This window comes from Anas platyrhynchos, chromosome 32 (assembly GCF_047663525.1).
Source record: "Anas platyrhynchos isolate ZD024472 breed Pekin duck chromosome 32, IASCAAS_PekinDuck_T2T, whole genome shotgun sequence".
NCBI lineage: Eukaryota > Metazoa > Chordata > Aves > Anseriformes > Anatidae > Anas > Anas platyrhynchos.
In genome coordinates, this window is record NC_092619.1 from 801,730 (window position 1) to 825,065 (window position 23,336).

At 51.2% G+C, this 23,336-nt stretch overlaps 2 protein-coding genes across 2 annotated transcripts; one reads left to right on the forward strand and one right to left on the reverse strand.

The window, feature by feature from the left end:
- Positions 1–3,233: 3,233 nt before the first annotated feature.
- On the reverse strand, positions 3,234–22,792 carry LOC119714657 (olfactory receptor 14J1-like). The gene is made up of 2 exons (XM_072030405.1): positions 21,902–22,792; positions 3,234–3,290 (listed from the first exon to the last, which is right to left on the reverse strand). Exons 1-2 carry the CDS (start codon positions 22,790–22,792, stop codon positions 3,234–3,236), a joined length of 948 nt encoding a protein of 315 aa, XP_071886506.1.
- On the forward strand, positions 11,083–12,021 carry LOC119714658 (olfactory receptor 14C36-like). The gene has a single exon (XM_038171625.2). The coding sequence runs from the start codon at positions 11,083–11,085 to the stop codon at positions 12,019–12,021; it is 939 nt and encodes a 312-aa protein (XP_038027553.2).
- Positions 22,793–23,336: the final 544 nt, after the last annotated feature.

Sequence of the window (23,336 nt, forward strand, 5' to 3'; positions counted from 1 at the left end):
AAATGTGTCACCCTGTTGGGGGCAGCTTTCTGAGGGCCTTTATGACCTCAGAGGCTCTGCCTCCCTGCTGTTGGCCAGCCAGGTGCTGTGACACAAGTGACCTTACAGCCAGCATCCAAAGGGACAAAAGGAGCTGTTGTACTCAGGAAGCCTCTTCCCAGGTCCCCCAGGAGCAGTGGGTGCAGGGGATGCCCTGCACAATCTCTCGGGTATTCTTCCTGCCAATTAGCTCATACTGCAGAAGGCCTCCCACATGTCCAGAGTAATTTTTCCTCATGTAGCCTTTATCAACTCCAGGGCATCCTGAAGAAAATCTGTAGAAAAGTGATCCAAGAACTGCTTTCTCAATTTCTTTTGCACAGCTAAAATGACACATGTTCACACCAGCCATCAGCCTGAAGGTGGCACATCAGGTCCTCAGGCAGAAGTGCCCCGAGACCCACCTGCACACCCATGGGCCTCCTGCTGCCTCCTGATGTCCTGAGGCACAGCTGACCTCAGCAGAGTATCCCCACTGCCGTGGTTTAACCCAGCCTGCAGCTAAACACCACGCAGCCGTTCGCTCACCCTCCCCCCTCCTTCTCTGGGATGGGGGAGAGAAATGGAAAGTGAAGCCCGTGAGTTGAGATAAAGACAGTTTAATAAGACAGGAAAATAATAATAACAAAAATAATAATAACAATAATAATAATAATAATACAATGGTGATAATAGGAAAGTAATAATAATATGTACAAACAAGTGATGCACAATGCAATTGCTCACCACTCGCTGACCGATGATGCCCAGCCTAACCCCAAGCAATCCGGCACTCTCCCCCCGGCTAGCCACCCCTATATATTGTTTAGCATGACGTCAGATGGTATGGAATACCCCTTTGGCTAGTTTGGGTCACCTGTCCTGGGTCTGTCCCCTCCCAGCTCTTACTGCACCCCCAGCCTGCCCGTTGGCAGGACAGAGCAAAAGGCTGAGATGCCCTTGGCTTAGTATAAGCACTGCTCTGCAACAATTAAAGCATCGGGGTGTTATCAGCACTCTTCTCATCCTAAGCCAAAACACAGCATTCCATCAGCGACTAGGAAGAAAATTAATTCTAACTGAAACCAGGACACCCACCCATCTCTTCACTGATTCCTGTGACCTAACCAGACCCATGTCACCTTCCCTGCCTCCTCCAAGACCAAGTGATTGCTGCAGAATGTCTCAAGCCCTGCCCAGCCTCATGGGGCCAAATCCCTTCATTTACATCATAAGAGTGCAGGAATGAGGGATTTGAGGTTTGGTTGTTCACTTTAGAGTTTAGGGATTGTATTTTACCTTCCAAGTTTAGGAACTGGGCAAGGTCTTAAAGGGAGGCTTGTGAGTTCTGCTTTGGGTAGACAGTCAGTGTTTAGGGTATAAGCTAGATTTTTGGTTAGGGTTTTATTATGTACCTTGTTACGGGATGATATCTGGCAATATAATTCAAGGAATTAAGAACTAGGGATTAGCAAGAGCAATATGTTAAGACTAAAGGTAAAAAGTAATTTGTTTGGGGTTTGACTTCAAGGTAGGAAATGAGGTTGGGGTTTAGAGCAGTGGATTCCTTTCAGGGTGAGGGAGAGCATTTAGTACTAGGTTAGCACTAGGTTTTCAGGTTGCTGGTTAGAAATTTTGCCAAGGCCTAACACGAATGCTTTCCCAGTGAGTGTTGCAGAAGCATCAGCCTTACCTGAACCCCTATCACCTCTTTGAAATCTTTCCTTTCTCTTAGCCAAGTCCCTCTTCTCTCACCAAGGTCTTGCACCTTTACTCTCCCAGATTTCCCTTGGCCTCCCATACGTGTCACCGTCTTGGGGGCAGCTTTCTGAAGGTCTTTGTGACTTCAGAGGCTCTGCCTCCTTGCTGTTGGCCAGCCAGGTGCTGGGACAGACGTGACCTCACAGCCAGCATCCACAGGGCTACAAGGAGCTGTTGTGCTCAGGAGGCCTCTTTCCAGGTCCCCCAGGAGCAGTGGGTGCAGGGGATGCCCTGCACAATCCTTTGGGTACTCTGCCTGCCAACCAGTTCCTGCTTCAGAAGACCTCGCACAAATCCAGACTCACATTTCCCCATGTAGCCTTTGCAAGTCCAGAGCATCCTGAAGGAAATGGCCACCTCTCTGTAGGAAAGTGATTCAAGAACTGACTATATATTTTAGAAAAATGTTGAGAACTCTTCCGAGGAGTTGCTGTGAAAGTCATGATGACTAGCATTGGTCATATCCATATGCAGTGAACAAAGGCCCAGCCCAGACTGCTCTGTGGTTCCCCCCTCTCTTCCAGGAGGCCAGCACAGCCCAGACCCTCCCCAGCTCTCCACACCTGCCTCTCCTCTCCCCAACCCAGCCCAGCAGAGCAGCCCAGGCTGGGCTGGCCCCAAAGCTGCAAATGAAGCAGGGGAGGTCACAGGCAGTGTCTCTGCTGCTGCAATCTGCAGGAAATAAACCCTACCGATCCACCTTCACAGACAGACTGCAGTCCCCCAGGCCAGTGCCACTTCTCAGCACAGCACAGCACCACACTGCTGGCCCTGGGGTTCCTCAGGCACCACCACTGCACACACACAGAGCCCTGCTCTTCTCCCAGGACACCCCATGTCCCACCCAGCCTTGCCCCAGCCCAGCACCTCTGGGCTGGCCTGAGCAGCCATTCCTGCAGCCCCTGCCCATGCTGCCCACAGCCCCCCAGGTGGCAGTTCTGCTCTGCAGAGCGAGGGGGCTGTGGTGCACAGGGCCGTGGGGGCACTCTGCAGGGCCGTGCTGGTCAGGCTGGGAAGGCAGAACCAGCTGGTGGGAGGCACTGCCACTGACTGCCTCCCACACAAGTGGTTCTTTGGCCATGGAGGGTGCGCACAGATAGCCCTCCTTCTTCAGAGTCAGAGATTCATTGAATAGCCTGAGCTGGAAGGCACCCACAAGCATTATCAAGTCCAACTCATTTCCAATGTCAGGAGAAGTTTTGGGGTGATTCACTCTATCCAGACTATGAAATTTCACTGGTTGAATAATTAATAATTTTCCCAGCCCCTTTCCCATTGCCTCATGTTGCAGAGCTCTGCTTTGTCTGTGGAACACAAATAATGATCGTATTTCTCTCTGGACTACCTTACCATCAGTAAAACAAAGTAAAAGTAAAAATAAAAGGAAAACAAAATGAAAACCGTATCTCAGTCTGTAATGAGTCGCATTATCAGTGATATGCAGAGGACAGTAACTATATTGCTTCTGAAAAACACCCAGACATCACTTTCCACACGGCATCCTTCAGCATCTGATTCCTCATGCTGCAGATGAGGGGGTTCACTGCTGGAGTCAACACTGAGTACAGAACTGCCAGTAAAATATTCAGGGATGAGGAGGACATGGATGGGGGTCTCAAGTAGGCAAATGTGCCAGTGCTGATGTACAGGGAGACTATGGCAAGGTGAGGAAGGCAAGTGGAAAAGGCTTTGTGCCGTCCAGGCTCAGAGGATATCCACAGCACAACCCTGAAGACCTGCACATAGGAGTAAAGAATAAAAAGAATCACAGAATCACAGAATCACAGAATTTCTAGGTTGGAAGAGACCTCAAGATCATCGAGTCCAACCTCTGACCTAACACTAACAGTCCCCACTAAACCATATCCCTAAGCTCTACATCTAAACGTCTTTTGAAGACTTCCAGGGATGGTGACTCCACCACCTCCCTGGGCAGCCCGTTCCAGTGCCTCACAACCCTTTCAGTAAAGAAATTCTTCCTAACATCTAACCTAAAACTCCCCTGGCGTAACTTTAGCCCATTCCCCCTCGTCCTGTCACCAGGCACGTGGGAGAACAGGCCAACCCCCACCTCGCTACAGCCTCCTTTAAGGTACTTATACAGAGCAATAAGGTCACCCCTGAGCCTCCTCTTCTCTAGGCTGAACAAGCCCAGCTCCTTCAGCCGCTCCTCATAGGACTTGCTCTCCAGGCCCCTCACCAGCTTCGTTGCCCTTCTTTGGACCCGCTCAAGCACCTCGATGTCCTTCTTGTAGCGAGGGGCCCAAAGAAAACACACTAAAAGTGAACATGCAGTGAAAACAATAAGCCCAGCTTCTCTGAGGTAGGCATCTGAGCAGGAGAGCTTGAGGATCTGGGGAATTTCACAGAAGAACTGGTCCACAGCATTGCCTTGGCAGAATGGTAGTGAAAATGTATTGGCTGTGTGCAGCACAGCATGGAGAAAGCCACTGCCCCAGGCAGCTGCTATCATGTTGACACAAGTTTTACCACATATGATGGTTCTGTAGTGCAGGGGTTTGCAGATGGCAACATAGCGGTCATAGGCCATGATGGTGAGAATATAAAACTCTGCTGGAATAAAAACAGCAAACATAAAGACCTGTGCAGCACATCCCGGTAAGGAGATGGTCCTGGTGTCCCAGAGGGAGTTGGCCATGGATTTGGGAACAGTGGTAGAGATGCAGCCCAGGTCAAGGAGGGCGAGGTTGAGAAGGAAGAAGTACATGGGGGCGTGGAGGTGGTGGTCGCAGGCTATGGCTGTGAGGATGAGGCCGTTGCCCAGGAGGGCAGCCAGGTAGATGCCCAGGAAGAGCCCGAAGTGAAGGAGCTGCAGCTCGCGTGTGTCTGCGAATGGCAGGAGGAGGAACTCTGTGGGGAAGCTGCTGTTGGACATTTGTTGCATCTGGGCATGGTTGCCTGTCCATGGAGGAATAGAGAGTGACGAGTTAGAAAGAATTTTCTGAGGAAAAACTAAACCTTACTTCATAGAAATCCTCCTCACCAAGACTGCATTCTCACTGCATCTTCATCTGAAGAAGACTTGCTCCTGCCTAGAGCTCTACATCTCTCGACCTAAGGGTGCCACAGAGACCATGCAGATCCTCTTTAGACTCAGCAAGGGTTAGTACTGCCAAACAGTATATGGTAAAGAGCACCAGGAATGGATCTCAGGCATCTGCTGGCCAGAGACATCTCCCTCTTTACAAGTGCTGAGAAGGAGTTCCAACAATCCCACAAGAAACAAGGAAGGTTGTGTTGGTGCTCTCTGTATGCTAAAGAGTGTGGAGTGAAATTGTGAGGTTCCTCAGACCTAAAGGTCCCTTTCAGTATAATGCTCTATTAGTTTCAATCCCTTGTATCATCCTGACAACAGCATTATCATCCCCTGACTGCCCTCCAAAGCAGGAAGTTGAAAGCAGAGACCTCAGAGAGTGCCTTTCCTTCAGGTATGGCAGGTATTGTTCTTCCCTTTCAAGAATCTCCCCTGAAGATGTCCTGTGGGTGCTGTGGAGCTCTGAGCAGCCTGCTCCAGACAGCAGCCTCTGGGCACCAGCAGGACCCTGACCTGTTCTGCCCTGCCTTGGGGGTTCCTTCCACCCACAGCTTCTCCCCGCAGCACCCTGGGCAGTTCCCCGGGCAGGCTGAGTGCTGAGACTGGCAGGTGGCAGAGACCCTGACCTGGCACACAGCCCCTGGGGTACAGCAGGGATCCTGCTCTGCACCACAGCCCTGGGCACCCCTGCCTGCACCCTGGCTGCACAGCCTACAGCCAGCCCTGTGAGAAGGAACCCTCATGCCCTGTCCCTCTGACAGTTTAGGGAGGTAATCCCTGCTCTGAAAGTTTTCATTCCCATCTTACGCAAAGAAACTCTGAGAGTCCTTCTTAAAGCTCCCACAGGCTGTGGGATTTGACAGCAAATCTGCAGATGGCACCAGGAACAACAGCTGTGCTGCCTTGCAGCCAGAGACTTACCCTGTTCAGGGCTGTGAAGATTTCTCTCACAGTGATCTCTCAGCATCCCCCCTTCACACTGCCTTTAACATCTCCCTCCCTTCTCTCAGCCGCCCTTGTCCCCTGAAGACAGTACCCCCAGCCCTGCTGTGCTGTGCAGAGGAGCTGCTCCTGGGCAGAGCTGTCTCTCTGCAGCACAGGGAGCTCTTGACAAGTCCCTGGGCCTCCGGGGGAATCAACTTCGAAACACACTGAAGTAAACATTTATGTTGCTTCCCTCCAGTGGAGAGGGAGCACTGTCCTTCTTCATTTCAGAAGAGTTATGATGTCCAAGAATCACTTTTCCATATCCTGGTTTTAGGCAGAACACCCAGGCAAGGACATGGAGTTATCTGCCTTCCCCCTGTTGAGGAAAGTGTTTCAGCTGAGTCAAACCTAGCAACTCATACCTTGTTTGCAGTTCAGAGGCTAGAAGGGGGCTTAGCTGACTCTCCCATGCCTTACAGAAGACCACAGGAGTTGGGATTCCTCTTGCCTAGGTTCAGGTGGGCACAAACCAGGCAGCTCTATGTAAGCTGCTTGTCTCAGCTCCCAGCATATTGAATGGAGACAGAGGCCAGGAGGGAGCTGTTCAGATGCAGACACCGGGTGTCATTGGAGGTGCCATGGTGACATTTGAGTGATGTTTCAAGTGCCAAATTCTTCCGGGCCATAAACAAAGATTTTATTGATGCATGTCCAACATAATATAGCTCTAGCCATTGCTCAACAGTAAAGAAATAAAAGGCAAGCTATGACTTGGCTGCCATCACTGAAAGGTGCTGGGACCACTCCCATGACTAGTGTGCTGCAATGACTGGCTTCAGGCTCTTCAGAAGGGACAGGCAGCACAGAATGAGTGGTGGCATGGCTTTCTATATTAGAGAGGGTTTCGGAGTTGTAGAACTCAAGACTAAGAATGGTAACGTTGAGCCCCAGTGGGATAGGGTCATTGGGAAGGCCATCCTGCTGGGGGTCTCTTATAGATTGCCAAACCAGGATGAGGAGATGGATGGGGCATTCTACAAGCAGCTGGCAAAAGTTACACAATCACCAGCACTTGTTCTTGTGGGGGACTTCAACTTCACAGACATATCCTGGAAATACAATACAAAATACAAATACAAATACAAATGCTAATACGAAAAGAGTAAGCAGTCTAGGAGGTTCCTGGAGAGCATGGAAGATAGCTTCCTGACTCATCTGTTTAGTGAGCCTACCAGGGGAGGTGCCCTGCTAGACCTTCTGTTCACAAACAAGAGAAGGACTGGTGGGAGATGTGTGGTCAGGAGCTGTCTTGGGCAGGGTGACCATGAAATGGTAGAGTTCTCTATTCTTGGCAAAGTCAGGAGGGGGATCAGTAAAACTGTTTTCTTGGACTTCCAGAGGGCAGACCTTGAGATCTTCAGGACACTGGTTGGCAGAGTCTGTTGGGAGGCTGTTCTGAAGGGCAGAGTAGTACAGGAAGACTGGGCACTCTTCAAGAAGGAAATCTTAACGGCTCAGGAGCAGTCTGTCAGCACATGCCCAAAGACAAGCCAGTGTGGAAGAAGACTGGCTTGGCTGAACAGAGAGTTGTGGCTAGAGCTCAGGGAGAAAAAGAGGGTTTATGACATTTGGAAAAGACGACAGGCTACTCAGGAGGAGGCTCAGTATTAGGGCCAATTCTCTTTAATATCTTTACCGATGCAGTCTGTATCAGTCCATGGCAAATGGCAGGACTGTGTTTCCACCCCTGGGGCAGTTGATTTCAGGTGTATAGGACACCCCTGAAGTGAAAGCGAACTGTGGCCTTCACAGTGCTCTCAAAGGGATGGATAAAAATGCATTAGTGATATCCATTGTGGCATACTACAAGGGAAAGGAGATATGTTCTCTTTATGATGTAGGACCTCTTGGAAAAGTTTCTCCCTTGCCTTCTCTTGGAGTTGGTGAGCCCCTTGAGAAAGTTTCTCCACAGACAATACAGAAGCCCCTAGAAAAGAAGAGAGAATTTCTTCATACTGCTGGAGTTGACTAGCCAATTCATCCACCGTAGGTTTCACCTGACTTTCAGCATTGTTTTCCCTTGTTTAGAGGAGCAACTGATACTGGCATAGGCTGGTTCTCTGGCCCAGACATGGGGCCATCACATTGGTTGGATTAGCTGCAGGGCCTGTCACAGATGGAGTGTAACAGGAGCCAGAGTGGCTGCAGGGCTTGTTACAGGGTTGGAGTCGCTGATGGGCCTGTCACAAGAGTTGTTGTGGCTACAGGGACTGTTGCAGGTGTTGCAGTGCCTGCAGAACCCATCGCAGGAGTTGCTATGGCTGAAGTGCCTTTCAGAGGACTTGTAGTGGCTGCTGGGTCTGTCACAGTAGTTGGAGTGGCTGCAGGACCTTTGGCATGTGTTGGAGTGGTTGCAGGGCATAACACAGGGGTTGGAGTGGCATTGATTGAGGCTCAGTAAGCAGAGGTCAACTCCCAGCATGTTGATTTGTGTCTCTTGGGAATGGCTGTGGTGATCACACTACTTTTTCAAGGGTTTCTCTAGATTTTTTGGATTATGCACTTGTTCAGGGGTGAATTTCCAAAGCATTGGAGGTGTTCACTGCTATAGGTACCTGCCCATATCCTCCCTCAATCCCTGCCACTCCTAACTCTCCTGCCTCTGGACAGACCTCTGGATGGCATTCTTAAATAATTGTCTGACATTAAACAAAAGCTGAAACACATTAACGAGACATAACAATAGGAACTTGCTGGTTTGACCATCCCAAGGATACTCAAAGCTTTGCAGAGCTATTGGGAGTACCCTGGAAGAGAAGGGGGAGATGAAGGAGAAAGGGAGAGTTAGCAAGTGGGGAAAACCGTCCCCCTCTTGTCCTCTCCATGTCCCTGTCTACCAGTTCTGGGGGCTGAGTATCAGGAGAACAACTGGTGCTGCTGCTAAAGACTTAGGGAAAGAAAGCATTAAATACCTCAGCCTTTACCTCATCTCTTGTCACTATGTTTGCCCCACCTACAATAAAGGATGAAGATTTTCCTTAATCCTCCTTTAAAGTATTTCTATAAAGAGTTTTGATTGTCTTTGACAGTAATAGATGGATTGAGCTCCAGCTGGCCATTGACATTTCTAATTTTGCCCTGCACAGCATCATAACATTTTGGACACAGCTCTGGACAAAATGGCAGCATGCATGACAAGAAAGCACAGAAAAGGTGGAACCTGGCAGCCTGCAATCCCTTACCCTTCTGAGACTCTGTGTTGCAATTCCATTCAGCTGGTTACTCCTGTATTATCCAAACTTGCCTGCAACTCCTGATGCTGCTCTCTTGTCAGAGATAGCACAATCATGCGAAGATTGAACCGTCTGCCTGCAGACATTAACAGCTGACAGAATGGAGCGTCAGTGTGGGGGAGCCTTGAGAAACTGCATGAATATGCCTACAGAAATCTCCTGACATTTACAAGGAGAAGAGTCTAGTCCTGCACCAGAGGAAGAGGAGCTCCACACATCAGGGCAGATTGGGACCCTGCTGAGTGAGCAGTGCCCAGGAGGAAGAGGAGGGCCTGGGCACCTCCATGGATGCCATACGACCAGTGGTGCCTGCTCACCACAACCCAGGCCAGATTCCTACAGAGCTGCCTTACGAGGAGCACGGCCACCAAGAAAATCTCAATTACCAGACTCATCTCAGATCTGGTGAGACACCGCATGGAAGAGGGTCTACAGCCAGCAGGGAAAGAGGTGCAGGTGTAAGAGTCCTAAGGACTGCATGGGGTGGAGAGGAACAAGGGCTGTAGCAAAGCTGAAAGTCCAAAGAGGACCAAGTTCTTTGTGTCCATGGCTATGGCTGTTGTCAGTGTCACTGAGGCCTATGAGGAGACAGCTTATCGGTAAAGTGCCAGGGCCTCATTGCCTCCTCACACCCAGCCATGAACCAGGCAGAGGTCGTACCACTGTCCTGCACTTGGCAATGCACATCCCCATCTCCTACTGTCCCGGAAAGAGCTCTGAGCAATGTGTAAAGAGAAAGGATCTCCCTTCCCAGAGGCCAGGGATCAAGGGTCAGCCTTTGTGCTTGGTGAAACATATCCTGTTTTTCCAAAGATCAGTGTCAAATTCACATTGCCTTTGTCTCCTTGGCCTCGTCGCCTCCAATGTTTGGCTCTAACGAGCTCCAAGGGAGGCTATGACAGTGCTGGCCCCTGGGGAGAAACTCCAGAAAACTTGCATCTGACTTGGACTTCTTGAGAGTGTTCTTCACTTTCCACTCAGTGCCTGAGGTTCATGAGCTCATCACCAAAGCCACCAGAGGGGTGATTCCAATGCCTTGGGCTGGGGCCCCGTTGCTGAGCTGGGCCAGGCTCCTGGGACAGAGAGAGCTCCTGGAAAGAGGGCCCTGGTGCAGAGAGACAGCTCTGCCCAGGAGCAGCTCCTCTGCACAGAGCAGCAGGGCTGGGGCTCTCACCACAGGTGGCACGGGGAGAGGACAGAAGGAGAGAGGGGCTGAAGGCAGTTGGGAGTGGGAGAATGCTGAGAGCTGACTGCAGGAGAAATCTCCGCAAGGTAAGTCTCTGGCTTCAGGGCCATGAGGCTGCAGGTCATGGAAGGGTCTCCTGCTGGGTCTTGTTTCTAGGAGGGCAGTGGGCAATGCAGTAGGCTTTGAGAGTCCTGCTGGGTTTTACTGCAAGGGGAGGAAGTCTGGCAGAAGCCCCTCGGAGTGCCCTAAGCCAGGTGCCCCCAGTCAGCCCAGAACACCCTGCCCTGGCTGGCCATGCAGAGCTCAGATGAGGAGAAGCCCCCAGGCTCCTTCTGGCTGAGAGCTTCTCCTGGAGACAAGGTGAGGATTTGGTCCAGCTGCACTCGGACTGGGGCTTCTCTGCTCTAAGCTGTCTCCAGTTTCTTCTCAGGAAAACACCCGAGTGGGATTGTGCTGCAGCTCGCAGAGGGGTAATACAGGGCAGCTGAGAGCAGGAATGGTTGGCAGGTCTGCTCTGCTCAGTCTTCACCAGGGCACAGTCCTGGCACACACAGGGTTTCACTAAGAGTGTACATGACCTGTCAGGGCATTCAACTGTCTCATACATCTCCTAAGCATTATAAGGGCAACTCAAACCAATAAAATATCTGCAGCTCTGCTCATCATTCAGATGAGGTGTTTGCAACAGCACTGCAAAGCTCATGTCTTATTTGTGGACTGAACATGAGTTTCCCTTACTCTCCTCTTTCATTCCAGTTTTTCTCATTTAATTCTGCTTTCTTTCTCTTTTTTTTTTTTTTCTTTTTTTTTTCCTTCTCTTCAACAGACAACTGGGTCAGCAAATGCCCAACATCAGCTCTTTGAGCGAGTTCCTCCTGCTGGCATTTGCAGACACACGCGAGCTGCAGCTCCTGCACTTTGGGCTCTTCCTGGGCATCTACCTGGCTGCCCTTCTGGGCAATGGCCTCATCCTCACAGCCGTAGCCTGCGACCATCACCTCCACACCCCCATGTACTTCTTCCTTCTCAACCTCGCCCTCCTTGACCTGAGCTGCATCTCCACCACTCTTCCCAAAGCCATGGCCAATTCTCTCTGGGACACCAGGGCCATCTCCTATGAAGGATGTGCTGCACAGGTCTTGCTTTTTCCTTTCTTTCTCACAGCAGAGTATTCCATGCTTACTGTCATGGTCTACGACCGCTACATTGCCATCTGCAAACCCCTGCACTACGGGAGCTTCCTGGGCAGCAGAGCTTGTGCCCAGATGGCAGCAGCTGCCTGGGGCAGTGGCTTTCTCAATGCTGTCCTGCACACGGTCAATACCTTTTCCCTGCCCCTCTGCCAAGGCAATGTTGTGGACCAATTCTTCTGTGAAGTCCCCCAGATCCTCAAGCTCTCCTGCACAGATGCCTACCTCAGAGAAGTTGGGGCTCTTGCGTTTAGTTTTTCTTTAGCATTTGGGTGTTTTGCTTTCATTGTGGTGTCCTATGTGCAGATCTTCAGGGCTGTGCTTAGGATGCCCTCTGAGCAAGGCCGACACAAAGCCTTTTCCATGTGCCTCCCTCACCTGGCCGTGGTCTCCCTCTTTGTCAGCACAGCCTTTTTTGCCTACCTAAAGCCACCCTCCATCTCTTCCCCATCCCTGGACCTTGTGGTGTCACTTCTATACTCGCAGGTACCTCCAGCAGTGAACCCCCTCATCTACAGCATGAGGAACCAGGAGCTCAAGGATGCAGTGAGAAAACTGTTTCTATATGTGCTTCTCAAGCATAAGTACTGATACCATAATTGTGATTCATATCATAACATTTTTCTCATTAGCAACATTACCATAATATAACCATTAATAATAACCCTGTCAACATGTTTGAGAAACTGAGGTGCCAATTTTCATATCATTTTGTGCATTATTATTTTCATAAATGTTGATATTGTTTTAAATGGTCTTATTATTTATATGTATACTTCCTCAGAATTAATTTGACTAAATCTTCTAATTTACCTGTAAAACTAGGTTTCCAGTGTACATAAAGACAATAAAGAATCCATCAGAAATTCATCGATCTCATCTGCCGTCTCTTGGCATCAGCTCTGGAGCTGGTGGAGCAGCCCCAGCACACAGGAAGGGCTCATGGCCAAGAGCCCAGCTGCCACACGGAGGAGCAGCCCCTCACTGCCCACTGGGCTCTGCCTCCCTGGCTTGGGGCTGCTGCTTCTCTGGAGCCATGGCCATGGCCAGCAGCAGGACATGGCCTTTTCACTGTTGCTCTCTTTTGTCTTCCATATTGTTCCTCTGTGCTCTTGCATTTCTCTTAGCCCTCAGATCTCATGTATCTTGGTGACAGTCCTGTTGTCTCTGCAGTGGCATCCCTGTGGCTGCAGGCAGCAGCAGGCAACGTGCAGCCCTGGGTCACAGCTAGCCTCCCTGCTAGCACCACAGTAACAATAGGGGCTGCTCAGGGCAAACCCAGAAGCCTGGACACCTCTTCCAAAGCTGCTGTAAGACATCCAGCCATGGAGTTACTCCCTGATTTTCTGTTTTCTGGGATTTTTCCTGGAGTGAAGGACACAGGCTGAAAGTCCCATCATGATTTGTGAGGAACCAAGGGCTGGACCAAGAGCTCCCTTTGTGGTGGCACATGCCCAAGCAGACAACAACTGGTCTTGGACTCATCTACATTGGAATGGGTCCCTGCAGTGGGGCAGATAGCCAGTGCCTACCTGGAGAGGAATCTGGAGCTGCCAGATGGGGCAACCCAGGGAAAATGTGCTTATTGGATAGTGATTAGAACCTCATAAAAGGAGTGACCAAGAAGAGTCTGGGAAAGGAAAAGGAAAATGTTAGGTGTCCAGGGGCTAAGGAAGACTCTGCAATTCCTGCTGAGGTGGTGAAGAGCCAGTAGGTGAAGGCCCATAAGAGTAATTGAGGACACCCTCCTTGAAGCCTCATGGGCCAGGTCTGGTAGAGCACTCACCTGCCCTTTGTGCCCTTAGAGACATCCCATGGCCCTACCAAGCATGGCCCTATAGTTCTGAGCCATCAGGGCAGGTGGAAAGGGGCTCAGCAGCAGAGATCCCCATGGAGTTGGGTCTGATGACCACCTGGAGCAGAATGGGTGTGGCGGAGTCCTCCAGGGGACCCTGGGCACCACAGCCCCCTGGATCTGCAGAGCAGAATCGCCAGCTCAGGACCTTCCATTTCCTGAGCCATGGCTGGTCCCAGCCTGAGGGCTGCTGGGGAGGCCCAGAGCCACCTTTGTCCCAGCAGCTGTGGTGGCCATGCCCAGAGCCCTACAGCACGCTGCAGTGGGAACTGCCCTGGGGCTAGCCCATACTGGGCTGATGGGCTGGGCTACTGCGGTGGGCTGGGAAGAGGGCAGGGTGGTGGGGGGAGGTGGGCAGAGGCTAGGCTGCGATAGGCAGTGCCCGGCAGAGGGCAACAGCAGCATCAGGGAGGGTGGGAGCATGCAGGGGAGGGCTCCCAGCAGGGCTTGGTGCTGCAGAGCCAGGGATGTGTGAAGGGAGCCCAGAGCTGCAGGGGAGAGGAGGCCGCTCTGGGCCTTTGCTGGCCTGGGCAGAGCAGGAAGGGGGCCCAGGGCATTCGTCCCCTCACCATGGCCTGCCAGAACCTGCAAGGTGGTCATGGAGCGTCCAGGGCCAGGCTCTGCACTGTGGCAGTGAGCCCTGCCTGTCCTCCTCCTGACACACTCCGTGCGGTGGCTGTAGCAGAGGAGACCCCCTAGCCAGTCCCTGCATGAGCCTCTGCCCCCCGTTTTGCCCCAGCCCTCTCCAGCACCCTCCTTGCTGCTCTCTGATGCACACCAGGACTTCCCAGTGCATGCCAGCCAGCACATATGCTGAGGGCCAGTGCGGCTGCTGCAGGGCAGGAAGCTCAGCATGGCACATGCAGCCACCTGGGCCTGGGCCTGCCTCTCCCCTTAGCCTCAGCCCCGGCCTTGTCTCTGCTGGCAGGAGCTCTCTTGGCATGCACTTCCTGGCCTCCCCTCACTTGCGCACAGCTGCTGCCCACTCAGGCTGCTGGCACAAACGTGTCCTCACAAGCAGCAGCACCCCTTGGGCTGCTTCTCCTGGCCTCCCCCATCCCACTGCCTTGACTCCTTGTCTCTGCTGGGCCCCCTCATTGACACGCAAATGTGTCCCTTGGTTGTTGGCTCCATCTGCCCTGCCCCACAGGATGGTATATATGGGGTGAGACATGTTACTGTTACATGTGGAAGTGTTTTTGTAATTCTAATTTGTGATGGCACAAAACCACAGTTCTTTCACCAGTGATCTACATCCTTCTTCAGGTGAATTTTCTGGATCTATATTCATCACAGGAGGAGAAATACTGATGGTTATGAGCACTTGCATTTCATTGCTTTCTCCATCATGGTGTACTCCCTCATCTTCCAGGCACTTCCATCCATCTTGAATAAACAATCCTTGTTGAATGTCCCCTTTCCAGATGCCTGTCTGGACCTATGAACTTCCCATGGTTCTACTGCTTCTTCCTCCCCTTACTCTTTGATCATTCAGACCACTCTGACTGACCCAGTTTCTGCTTTGAGCTTCATTGCGTTCAAGCTTGCCGATTGATTAGCAGTCATCCTAATTGTTTCTGTAGCAAGCTCCTCGTCATTTATCATTGAATTAAGATCATATGGAATAATACTAATCTTAATACCTATAATTTCTTGTCAATCAACATAAAATACTTAATTTACAGTCATCCTTTTGTGAGGATAAACCAGTGAGGTAAATCTGACTGGAGACATACAAGATGAGGAGCTTGCTTTGCTGTTTGGAAAATTGCTGCATGTTTCCTTGTTGTTTATTTTAAAATAAGGAAAAACCCTTCTGTGCCTGTGTGCAGCCAGGTCTCTAAGGAAAGCAGGTGGGAGCTGGTGCAAGGGGGCTGTAACATCCAGCTGCAGACTTCAGTACAGAAGTGTGGTGCAAGGAAAAGTGATGCAAGCACCAGGTGGCCAATGAGGGAAATGTCAGGGTTGAGGTGGTGAGGAGCAAGGTTGTCTGTACATTGTCAGACCTCAAAAGGCTGCTTTCCCTCCCTATGGATGTCTCTATAGATTAAGCGCTGGATTAATATCAATTGAAGAAAGATGCTCAAAACTGAAATGCAATAAAATTCACCCTTTAAAATGAGAGGAGACATTTATTAGGTGCTTTTTGAAATCTTCCTCCTTAACTACACTATGAAAGCTCTCCAATTAGTTCTCCAAGTCTTGAAGACTTGAATAAAACTATGGAAGACATATGTTTGCTTAGGAGTTTCTGCATTTTAATGAGTTCCATGGTGGATTTTGGTGCTCAGTCCGTGAATGTCAGATACTGAGAGGAGAATGATGCAATTGCTTGAGCAAGTAAAGTCAGAAGGAAAAGTTGAAGTGACTTGGAGTATTAATGGGCCCCACTGAGGGCTGTTATGAAGAGATTCTCCTCAGGGACTTGTTAGGGCAGATAATTGGACGCCATGATTACAGATAGGCAAAGCACTGTGCTGAGAAAAGTCTTGGTTTGCTGTGCTGAAGTTAAAGGGCCAGGTCCTGACTCCAGCCACTAGAAGGGAATGTCCTGCACTCCCATGTGATTCTGTGATTCTGTAATAGAGGAAAGGTAATGGAAAGGGGTTATGGACTAATCTTGGCCTCAAGGGATATTGCGGTAAAAAATTGGAGCGGTGGATTCCTGGCAGGGTATGGAGTGGCATTTAGATTTAGGTATTGATGCAACAGGTTAAAACAGGGTAAGGCCCTTACATGACTGCTTTAAGTCAGCTTTATGGTGGGATCAACATTACCTGAATATTCTTACCTCTTCAAAATAGTTAGCTTCTGCTGTCCAAGCTCCTCTTTCCTCCCCCAGATCTCACATCTCTCCTGGCCAGGCTCCTCCTGCCTTCCCCTTAAAGAAGTTTTTCCCAATATCCAACCTAAACCTCCTCTGGTGCAACCTTAGCCTATTCCCCTTTCTCCTATAAAAGGACACGTGGGAGAACAGACCAACCCCCACCTCACTGCAGCCTCCTTTAAGGTACCTGTAGAGAGCAATAAGGTCACCCCTGAGCCTCCTCTTCTCCAGGCTGAACAAGCCCAGCTCCCTCAGCCGCTCCTCGTAGGACTTGTTCTCCAGGCCCCTCACCAGCTTTTTTGCCCTTCTCTGGACTCATTTGAGAACCTCGCTGTCCTTCTTGTAGTGAGGGACCCAAAACTGAACACAGTACTCGAGGTGCGTCCTCACCAGAGCCGAGTACAGGGGGACGATCACTTCCCTAGCCCTGCTGGCCACACTGCTTCTTATACAAGCCAGGATGCTGTTGGCCTTCTTGGCTACCTGAGCACACTGCTGGCTCATATTCAGCCGACTATCCACCAATACTCCCAGGTCCTTCTCTGCCTGGCAGCTTTCCAACCACTCATCTCCCAGCCTGTAGCTCTGCTTGGGGTTATTGCGCCCCAGGTGCAAGACCTGGCACATGGCCTTGTTGAACATCATACAGCTGGCCTTAGCCCATGCGTCCAGCCTATCCAGATACTCCTGCAGAGCCTTCCAAGTGCTGCATGATGACACTCAAGATAACCTGTTCCATGAGCTTCCCTGGTACTGAAGTCAAACTAACAGGCCCATCGTTTCCTGGGTCCACCCTCCAACCCTCATTGTAGATGGGTGTCACATTTGCTAGCCACCAGTTGACAGGGACCTCCCTGGGTAGCCAGGACTGTTGATAAATGATGGAAATGATTGGTCAGCTCTTCCACCAGTTCTCTCAGTGTCCTCATGTGGATCCCATCCAGCCCCACTGACTTGTGTACATCTAAGTGCTGTAGCAGGTCTCCAACCATGTCCTCATGGATTATGAGCGCCACATTCTGCTCCCCATCCCCTTCCACCAGATCAGGGGGATGAGTACCCAGAGAACAACTGGTCTTGCCACTAAAGACTGAGGCAAAGAAGGCATTAAGCACCTCAGTCTTTTCCTCATCTCTTGTCACTAAGTTTCCCCCCACATCCAGTAAAGGATGGAGATTCTCCTTAGTCCTCCTTTTTGTGTTTCTGTATTTATAAAAACGTTTTCTGTTATCTTTAACAGCAGTAGCCAGAGTGAGCTCCAGATGAGCTTTGGCCTTTCTAATTTTGTTCCTGCACATCCTCATAAGATCCTTATTGTCCTCCTGAGCGGCCTGCCCTCTTTTCCAAAGGTCCTAAACCCTCTTTTTCTTCCTAAGCTGTAGCCACAACTTTCTGTTCATCTCTCTGTTCTTCCATACTGGCTGGACTTTGGGCACATGGGGATGGACAGCTCCTGAGCCTTGAAGATTTCCTTCTTGAGGAGTGCTCAGCCTTTCTGGACTCCTCTGCCCTTCAGAACTACCTCCCAAGGACTCTGCCAACCAGTGTCCTGAACAGCTTGAAGTCTGCTTGTAGAATGCCTCATCTCTCTCCTCATCCTGGTTTGGCGGTCAATAAGATATCCCCACCAGGATGCCTGCCTTGTTGGCCTTCCCGCTGACCCTGACCCATAGGGACTCAATAATATCATTCACAGACTGAAGTTCTGCAACATCCAAACACTCCCTAATATAGAGAGCCACACCACCACCCCTTCTGTTCTGTCTGTCTCTTCTGAAGAGCCCATAACCAGTCATTGCAGCACTCCAGTCATGGGAGTTGTCCCACCAAGTTGCAGTGATGGCAACCAGGTCACAGCATGCCTTTTATTTCTTTTACTTATTCGCTATTGAGCAATGGCTACAGTTATATTATATTGTACATGCAATAATAAAATCTCTGTTTATGGCCCAGAGGAATTAGGCATGTCAAATGTCACTCAGATGTCACTCTGCCATCTCCAATATCACCTGGTGTCTGCATCTGAACAGCTCCCTCTTGGTCTCTTTCTCTATTCAAAATGCTGAGAGCTGAGACAAGCAGCTTACATAGAGCTGCCTGGTTTGTGCCCAATGAACCAAGGTAAGAGGAATCCCAACTCCTGTGGGATACTGTGAGGCATGGGAGAGGCAGCTAAGCCCCCTCCTAGCCTCTGAACTGCAAACAAAATATGGGATGCCTGGTTTGACTCAGCTGAAACCCTTCCCTCAGCAGGGGGAGGGAGATCCTTGGGTGGGTGTTCTGCCTAAAACCAGGACATGGAAAGCTGATCCTTGGTCATCATACCTCTTCTGAAATGAGGAAGGAAAGTGGTCCCTTTGCAGTGGAGGGAAGGAACATAAATGATTACTTCGGTGTGATTCAAATTTGATTCCCCTGGAGGCCCAGGGACTTGTCAAGATCCCCCCTTGTTGATGAGCTGGGCCAGGTTCCTGGGCCCAAGGGGAGCTCCTGGCAAGCGGGCAGCGCTGCAGAGAGACAGCTCTGCCTGGGAGCAGCTCCTCTGCACAGCACAGCAGCAGGGCTGGGAGCACTGCCTGCAGGGGACAAGGGCACCTGAGAAAAGGGAGGGTGATCATAGAATCATAAAATCATAGAATATCCTGAGTTGGAAGGGACCCTTAAGGATCATAGAATCATAGAATCATAGAATATCCTGAGTTGGAAGGGACCTTTAAGGATCATCAAGTCCAACTCTTGACACCGCACAGGTCTACCCAAAAGTTCAGACCATGTGACTAAGTGCACAGTCCAATCTCTTCTTAAATTCAGACAGGCTCGGTGCAGTGACCACTTCCCTGGGGAGCCTGTTCCAGTGTGCAACCACCCTCTCTGTGAAGAACCCCCTCCTGATGTCAAGCCTAAATTTCCCCTGCCTCAGCTTAACCCCGTTCCCGCGGGTCCTGTCACTGGTGTTAATGGAGAAAAGGTCTCCTGCCTCTCGACACCCCCTCACGAGGAAGTTGTAGACTGCGATGAGGTCTCCCCTCAGCCTCCTCTTCTCCAGGCTGAACAGGCCCAGTGCCCTCAGCCGTTCCTCGTACGTCTTCCCCTCCAGGCCTTTCACCATCTTCGTAGCCCTCCTCTGGACACTCTCCAACAGTTTCATGTCCTTTTTATACTGTGGTGCCCAGAACTGCACACAGTACTCGAGGTGAGGCCGCACCAGCGCAGAGTAGAGCGGGACAATCACCTCCCTCGACCTACTAGCGATGCCGTGCTTGATGCACCCCAGGACACGGTTGGCCCTCCTGGCTGCCAGGGCACACTGCTGGCTCATATTCAACTTGCTGTCTACCACGACCCTCAGATCCCTCTCTTCTAGGCTGCTCTCCAGCGTCTCATCGCCCAGTCTGTACGTGCAGCCAGGGTTTCCCCATCCCAGGTGCAGGACCCGGCACTTGCTCTTATTGAACTTCATGCGGTTGGTGATTGCCCAGCTCTCCAACCTATCCAGATCCCTCTGCAAGGCCTTTCCACCCTCATTCGAGTCCACAACTCCTCCAAGTTTGGTGTCATCAGCAAACTTGCTCAAAATACCTTCTATTCCTTCATCCAGATCGTTTATAAAAATATTGAAAAGTACCGGCCCTAAAATGGAGCCTTGAGGGACCCCGCTGGTGACCGCCCACCAGCCTGACGCAGTCCCATTTACCATAACCCTTTGGGCCCTGCCCGTTAGCCAATTGTTCACCCATCGTATGATGTTTTTATTTAGCTGTATGGTGGACATCTTGTCCAGTAGGATCCTATGGGAAACCGTGTCAAAAGCCTTGCTGAAGTCCAAAAAAATCTCATCAGCTGGTTTCCCTTGGTCCACCATACGGGTGATCTTATCATAAAAGGAAATCAGGTTAGTTAGGCAGGACCTACCCTTCACAAACCCATGCTGGCTGGGACCAATGACTGCTTTGTCCCCCAGGACAAAATATATCTCACTCAATTCTTGTCATCCTGTGGGGCAGGGGAGAGGGAGCTGACAGTCAAGGGACACATTTGGGTGACAAAGAGGGGACCCAGCAGAGACAAGGAGTCAAGGCAGTGGGGTGGGGGAGGCCAGGAGAAGCAGCCCAAGGGGTGGTGCTGCTTGTGAGGACATGTTTGTGGCAGCAGCCTGAGTGGGCAGCAGCTGTCTGGAGGTGAGGGGAGGCCAGGGAGCACATGCCAAGAGCCCTTCTGCCAGAACAGACAAGGCCAGGGCTGAGGCCAAGTGGAGAGGCAGGCCCAGGGCAGGGGGCTGCAAGGGCCATGCTGAGCTTCCTGCCCCTGCAGCAGCCGCACTGGCCCTCAGCAGATGTGCAGGCCGGCACGCACGGGGAGGTCCTGGCATGCATCAGAGAGCATCAAGGAAGGCGCCGAAGAGGGCTGGAGTGAGGCAGGTGGCAGAGCCCCATGCAGGGTCTGGCTGGGGGTCCCCTCTGCTGCAGCCACCGCATGGAGCATGGCAGGAGAAGGGCATGCAGAGCTTGTGGCAGCCACAGTGCAGAGCCTGGTCCTGGATGCTCCATGACTGCCTTGCAGGTCCTGGCAGGCTGCAGTGAGGGGACAAATGCCCTGGGTCCCCTTCCTGCTTTGACCAGGCCAGCAAAGACCCAGAGCGGCCTCCTCTCCCCTGCAGCTCTGGGCTCCCTTTGTGCAGCCCTGGCTCTGCAGCACCAAGCCCTGCTGGGAGCCCTCCCCTGCATGCTGCCACCGCTCCCTGATGCTACTGTTGCCCTGTTCTGGGCACTGCCCAGCCCAGCCCAGCCCCTGCCCACCTCTCCCCACTTCAGTGTCATCTCCCCAGCCCACCACAGCCCAGCACAGCCCAGTCCAGCCCAGCCCAGCCCAACAGCCCAGGCTGGGCTGGCCCCAGGGCAGTGCCCACCACAGGCTGCTGCAGGGCTCTGGGCATGGCCACCACAGCTGCAGCCTCTCGCAAGGCACCACAGCTGCTGGGACAAAGGTGGCTCTGGGCCTCCCCAGCAACCCCAGGGCTGGGGAGAGCCATGGCTCGGGAAATGGAGGTCTGTGAAGCTATAGGACTCCTGGTCTCTTGCCTGGAAGATCCCCAGCACAGAGTGCCTGTGTCCCGCAGGGCCATTCCCAGTCCCCAGGCCAGCACAAGAGGCCTGGCCCAGGCACAGGGCAGCTCCAGATTCCCCTCCAGGATGACATTTGCCATCAGTCCCATCACCTTTGGGACACTCCCAGGCCAGTAAAAGGCCAGCTACTATTTGCTGGCACCACAGCTGCTGGGACAAATGCAACTCTGGGCTTCCTCAGCAGCCCCCACGCTGGGGCTAGCCATGGCTCAGGAAATGGACGTACATTAGGCTGCATTCTTCTTCACCAATGGTGAGGGGCAGCCCCAGAAGGCACCTGGGCCCCTTCACAAAGTGGCAGCTGGGCTCTTGGCCCTGAGTCCCTCCTCCATGCTGGGGCTGCTCCACCTGCTGCAGAGGAGATGAGAAGAGACAGGCCCTGAGACCATTTAATATCTCATGGCTTCTTTATTGACTTCCTCTGCACAGGAAGATTGGTTCTTAAAGTACCACAGATGACTGAGTCAAAATAAAAATCAACAGGTAGGAAGATAAGAAGAAACTTCTTTAAATAAAAATAATACTATCAGATGTTTGAAAAAGTAATAATAAAGACAATTTCAAAATATTTTCCTAACATTTTGTGTAAAACCCTGATACTAGTTTTAACATGAGGGCTTATTACTGATGCTTAAGAACAATTTATGCAAGTAATTTCCTTCCTGCGTTCTTCAGTTCCTGGTTCCTCATGCTATAGATGAGGGGGTTCATTGCTGGAGGTACGACTGAGTACAGAAATGACACCAGAAGGTCCATGGATGGGGAGGAGATAGAGGGTGGTTTCAGGTAGGCAAACATGCCAGTGCTCACAAAGAGGGAGACCACGACCAGGTGAGGGAGGCACGTGGAAAAGGCTTTGTGCCGGCCCTGCTCAGAGGGCATCCTCAGCACAGCCCTGAAGATTTGCACATAGGACAGCACAATGAAAACAAAACACCCAAATGCTAAAGAAAGACTAAAGACGAGTAGTCCAACTTCCCTGAGGTAGGCATGTGAACAAGAGAGCTTGAGGATCTGGGGGATTTCACAGAAGAACTGGTCCACAGCATTGCCTTGGCAGAGGGGCAGGGAAAATGTATGGGCAGTGTGCAGGACAGAATCAAGAAAGCCACTGCCCCAGGCAGCTGCTGCCATCTGGGCACAAGCTCTGCTGCCCAGGAGGCTCCCGTAGTGCAGGGGCTTGCAGATGGCAATGTAGCGGTCATAGGCCATGACAGTGAGGAGGGAATACTCTGCTCCAAGCAAGAAGAATAAAAAGAAGACCTGTGCAGCACATCCTTCATAGGAGATGGCCCTGGTGTCCCACAGGGAATTGGCCATGGCTTTGGGAACAGTGGTGGTAATAGTGCCCAGGTCAAGGAGGGCGAGGTTGAGGAGGAAGAAGTTCATGGGGGTGTGGAGGCGGTGATTGCAGGCTATGGCTGTGAGGATGAGGCCGTTGCCCAGGAGGGCAGCCAGGTAGATGCCCAGGAAGAGCCCGAAGTGCAGGAGCTGCAGCTCGCGTGTGTCTGCGAATGGCAGTAGGAGAAACTCACTCGCTGAGCTGATGTTGGACATGGAGGCTTTCCAAGCATGAAAAAATTATTAATAAATTAAAAATAATAAAATATTAAATTAAATTAAATAAATAAATAAAAAGCTTTAATACCTAAGACATACCAGAGAAAAACTTGTTCCATTTTTCATATAACCCCCCTGAAATCAATTTTCCCCTTTCAGACAGATGTTTAGCAGGTCACTTTCATATGCTCTTCTTGATGCTGCCTGAGGGTGTCCCTGGGAGCAGGGGACTCTGCTGTGGGCAATGCAGGAATAAGTCCTGCCCCATAGCCAGAGGTAAAGAGGAACATGGGGTAATCTCAGATTCAATTACCTCATGATAAAGAACTTTTGTGTTGTTTGTATTGTTATTTTGTATTTCCTTATTGTTACTGATAATTCACCCAACTGCACGGCAGGGCTGTGGGGATTTATTTCTTGTTTTCTGTCTAGCTGCCCTCCCCACTCCTGAGGACTTTTTCTAAGGCATAAATCCCGGGCAGTTCAAGTGAAACCTTGTGGATCCTCAGACTCAAGGGGATGGTGCCTTCAGTGCAATGTC